Source organism: Toxorhynchites rutilus, chromosome 2, assembly GCF_029784135.1.
Source record: "Toxorhynchites rutilus septentrionalis strain SRP chromosome 2, ASM2978413v1, whole genome shotgun sequence".
In the NCBI taxonomy this organism is placed as follows: Eukaryota; Metazoa; Arthropoda; class Insecta; order Diptera; family Culicidae; genus Toxorhynchites; species Toxorhynchites rutilus.
In genome coordinates this window covers 252,164,003-252,169,077 of record NC_073745.1, presented here as the reverse complement: position 1 = coordinate 252,169,077, position 5,075 = coordinate 252,164,003, and the positions used below count along the sequence as shown (strand labels likewise).

General features: G+C 38.4%; 1 protein-coding gene across 1 annotated transcript; it reads left to right on the top strand.

Moving 5' to 3' along the window:
* The first annotated feature begins 2,325 nt into the window (after positions 1-2,325).
* On the top strand, positions 2,326-3,014 carry LOC129769427 (MICOS complex subunit MIC13 homolog QIL1-like). Its single transcript, XM_055771702.1, has 3 exons — positions 2,326-2,426; positions 2,489-2,639; positions 2,698-3,014. The coding sequence occupies exons 1-3, from the start codon at positions 2,419-2,421 to the stop codon at positions 2,905-2,907; spliced, it is 369 nt and encodes a 122-aa protein (XP_055627677.1). The 5' UTR covers positions 2,326-2,418; the 3' UTR covers positions 2,908-3,014.
* The last annotated feature ends 2,061 nt before the right edge of the window (positions 3,015-5,075 follow it).

The following is a 5,075-nucleotide window of genomic DNA, read 5'->3' as shown; positions in this document are numbered from 1 at the left end:
GGGATTCCATTTGAACTGCCTCCACGAAAGCCTCGAGCAATGTCTACATTCGCTTTCGTTTCAAAAAACTGATAGTGATTTGTTTTCTTCTTCTGTCCACTCATTTTCAGCAAGTGAAATATGCGCTGGAAGTAAGTTTTGCATTGAAAATTTTAACATGATGAATATACTTCGTAAAGACCATTCTGGCAGCACCGCAAAACAAATACTGATCAAAACAAACAAACGAATCAAAACATGCTAAAAAAACAACAATTAAACCAAAACAAACTGCTCGAAAAATGAAGACAGTTGTACCGAGAACATTTACTCGGTCGGTGCTATCGACTTGCTCGGTATATATTAGGCTGTCAAAAAAGTCCTGCGGTATTTCCGCGAGGTGTCGTTGTAAGCGCGTAGTTCTAGTTGTATTCATTGTATCGAGTCATACTATAGATTGTTGGAAAGGTATTTTTGCGCGCTATAATATAGTCCTTGACAGTGTTTTGTTTGGTTAAGTCGTTCGTGAGTTATAGTGTCGCAAATATGGAGCAAAATAAAGAGAAAATCCGACATATTTACAGTACTACTATGACAAAGGCAAAAATGCATCTCAAGCTGCCAATAAAATTTGTGCAGTTTATGGACCCGATACAGTTTCCATTTCCACCGCACAACGATGGTTTCAACGTTTTCGTTCTGGTGTAGAGGTCGTCGAAGATGCGCCACGCTCCGGAAGGCCTGTCGTCGAAAATTGCGACAAAATCGCTGAATTAGCCGAGAAAGACCGGCATAGTAGCAGCCGTAGCATCGGCCAAGAGCTGGGGATAAGTCATCAAACCGTTATTAACCATTTGAAGAAGCTTGGATTCACAAGGAAGCTTGATGTATGGGTGCCACACACGTTGACGCAAAAAACATCTTTGACCGTATCGACGCATGTGAATCGCTGCTGAATCGAAACAAAATCGACCCGTTTCTGAAGCGGACGGTGACTGGCGATGAAAAGTGGGTCACTTACGACAACGTGAAGCGCAAACGGTCGTGGTCGAAGCCCGCTGAAGCGGCTCAGACGGTGGCCAAGCCCTCATTAACGGCCAGGAAGGTTCTGCTGTGTGTTTGGTGGGATTGTCAAGGAATAATCTATTATGAGCTGCTTCCCTATGGCCAAACGCTCAATTCGGACCTGTACTGCCAACAACTGGACCGCTTGAAGGTAGCACTCATGAAGAAGAGGCCATCTTTGATAAACAGAGGCCGCATTGTCTTCCATCAGGACAACGCCAGGCCACACACTTCTTTGGTGACGCGCCAGAAGCTCCGGGAGCTCGGATGGGAGATTCTTTTGCATCCGCCGTATAGTCCGGACCTTGCACCAAGTGACTACCACCTGTTTTTGTCTATGGCGAACGAGCTAGGTAGTCAGAAGTTAGCCACAAAAGAGGCCTGTGAAAATTGGCTATCCGAGTTTTTTGCCAATAAGGAAGCGAGCTTCTATAACAGGGGTATTATGAAGTTGGCATCTCGTTGGGAACAAGTCATCGAACAAAAAGGCGCATATTTGACTTCAAACAGATGATTGTAACTAATTTTATGAACAAATGAAAATTCAAAAAAAATACCGCAGGACTTTTTTGACAGCCTAATATAATAGCAAAATAGGGCTAACGAGCAAAATTCTTATCGCCTCGATTTCTATAATAGGGCCCTTTTGTACATGTTAGGTCGCATATAAATTCGTATCAATTTACAATCGTATAAAATATCAATCAAAGGATGCATTATGTGTATCCGAAATCGTATAAAATGCAAAAAAACACAATTTTCTATATCATTGATGGATTAAGTCGTATATCGGTATAACGATCATCCTAGTATCGAGACATGCAGGATTATATACGCACATTCTATTCATTTTACATAGCTTTGTAGGGTCAAATGGCATATCAGTGTAAAAAGCATCGTTTATCGTTATATACGGTGTTATATGCGTATAAAATATGGCATATAAGTATATCGCATCCACTTTTGCGTGTATATGCCAGTTATATGCATCATATTAATCTAAGTGTGTTTTGGATGTATCTATATCACCTCCAATTATAGCTATTCATACGATTTTATGTTTGCTGGGTAAGTAACATCGGTTCAATGATATACACCATCGTAAAATCTATCTATACGAAATCATATATGCATATGAAAACTGAAGTCATCAAATGCAAATATCAGTATAAAAAATGTTGGTGTGTTTTTTGATTGTTGATTCCCGGCATAAAATAACGAAACAATTTTTAATTATTATTTTGATAACAACCCTAGCGCAACTATGGAACCACTGCCTGTGAAATCGCAAAAACGCACTGGTTGTCAAAAAATTACGTAAACAACAAAGATGTCTGTCAGTGTCTAGCCGTCTTAGGACATCCGAATCCAAATATGCTGAGGTATATTCTCCGTTCAATTCGAAAAAGTCCATTATTGACTACTTAATGAATGATTGTTGAAGGTTCGCCATCAAGGCTGGTCTGGCCGGAGGTGCCGTTTATTATTCGCGCCAGGAAGGGATTTGGAAGGAAAACACGGATGAGGTGTACGAACGCTATTGCAAAGCATTGCAACCACATCTGACGTCGGTACGGCAGTATCTTCCTGTCGAGGTAAGTCTAATTTTATAACATGTTTTGTCTTTTATTTGAAACTGAAATGTTTTTTCAGGTTCCTGCCCTTCCATCCTCCGGGGAAGTTAATTTCTTGACTAAGCACTACTACAATGAAGGCGTGAAGAATACGATCTATTTCATTCACCGTATACCGTGCTATATGGGCCAATGGACCAAACAGGCATCCGATGCCGTTAAGAAAGCATTAAATCCTCCAGGCGAGGGTCCATCATCAACTGATTTAACCACTGCCCCGAAGCAATAAACCAAATAGTTCAATGTTACTAGAAAACAACGAAATTCGATGAGAAGATATCTATAATATGATCTGCGGGTGCATTGAATAAACAGTTGTTAAAAATGGTATCCGAACCCACTGTTATTCTACAATTTGTTCATTGGTATTAGAAAAGTCCGATGAGTAAACCTTATATAAGCACAGTGGCCTCACATGCAGCAGAAAATAGTATAATTTTTTGTGGAAAATTATGACTTGTTACTGAATAATATGATATCTTCACGCATCTGCTACCGTATACCGTAACTGGACCTGTCCCGTATGTTGGAGCTCATGTAAAGGAATTTTTGTACTGTCGAATCGAAGGTACAAAACCATTGCAAATAAATACAGAATAATACATTGAATAGATAAACTGCGGGTTGGCTTTGCGTAAACCCTTTCGTCTAAAACATCGAGTCTCACTCGTGCACTTGCATATCATAGGGCGCTATGTCGTTCAACAGTCTCAGGATCAGCAGAGCAGTGAAATCCACGATGACATATGCACGGTGGCGACTTACAAGTGCGGGACCATAATTTGGGTCCCAAACTCGAAAGTCTAATCTCTATCAGATTTAAAGGCAAAACAGTACCCAGTAAACATTAAATCGTATAATTTTGCACGTGCCAAGTCTTACAAGAAATCCGAATAAATCAGAATCGCATATAATATCAATCAAAGTATGTATCGTGTATATTTGAAATCTCATAAAATGTAAAAACTCGATTTTATATACCATTATCAAATTAGGTCGCAATTCGGTATAATAAACATCAATTTTATGATGTATATTGTCGTAAAATATATTTAATCCGCATCATATGCGTATATTACGCTGATGCAGTTTGTGTGTCGTATAAGCGTATAATTTAAATCGATTCAGTACTGTAGTAAATCGTGTTGCATGCTGAAGAAAATCATGAAACAGTAATCATATTAGATCCTAATAAAGAACATATTACATCATAGAAATGTCAATGAAATGCTGATGCACTCGAAAGTTTTCACCGCTGTTGAATTAAATTCCAGATAGCCACGCGAGATAGCTGGTGGATGATAATCTAGACGACCGGAGTTCGAACCCACATCGGAGCAGTTTCCACCAAACATCAATCTGTGTCATTTTAAACATTCATATTCCACTCCCAACATAAGTCAATCAATCAATTATTATTTCTACGAACATAAATACTCATATATAAAAATGGCGATTCGAGAGGTTATAATAAATATTTCACGAAAATATTTTGCGCCATTGGTTTTATTTCTATGTCTGTAATAAATCGTATATGAGTATGGCAAAAGTCGTATTTGGTGCTTTGACAACTCATGAATATATTCATATTAGATCGCAATTCAATTCCAACATAATCGCTATTATAGCCGGTCAAAGTTGCATATTCATCCAAACAAATTCGGTAAGCATTTGCCATGTATGTATATGGCCTCCACTTTTGCATGCATATGCCAGTTAGGCGGATTATATGCCAACCAAATTTTAGGGCATATGATGTTATATATACGCTTGTTATGCGATTTAATGTTTGCTGGGTATAGTTTCAAAATGTTCATGGGTCCTATTATAATATCGAGTCGATAAGAATTTTGCTCGTTAGCTCTATTTTATAATAGTAAAATATCAAGAAAAGTCGATAGCATCGACCGAGTGAAAGCTATCGGTGCAACTGTCAGAATTTTTCGAGTTCTTTGGTTTGCGTCACTGATATTTTCTATTGGGGAACGATTCAGAAACGTTTAAATATAAACATGAAGTTCGAGCTCGGTAAGAGATTATCTCGATTTACAAAATACGGTGCTAGATGTGATAGTTATATTGATTGTATCGTCCTTTCAATTTGATTTATATGATAACTCCCAATCAAAGATCCCAACCTTCCTGATTTTCAGGATTTCTCAGTCTTTTAGCACGCTCCCTGATATCCTGACGAACACTCAATTTATCTTGATTTTTCTGAAATGATCCTGATTTTTCCTGATTTTTGTGCTCTTAACATTATCTATATAAATAAAAATGTAAGGCAAAATCTGATGGTAAGCGGAAAGCCCGAAGGTCCGATGGTCCGATATTAGCTTTCTTTATTTTGTTGTATTCGTCTCTTCCCGTAGATCAATATAGTGGAGATAAAAACAG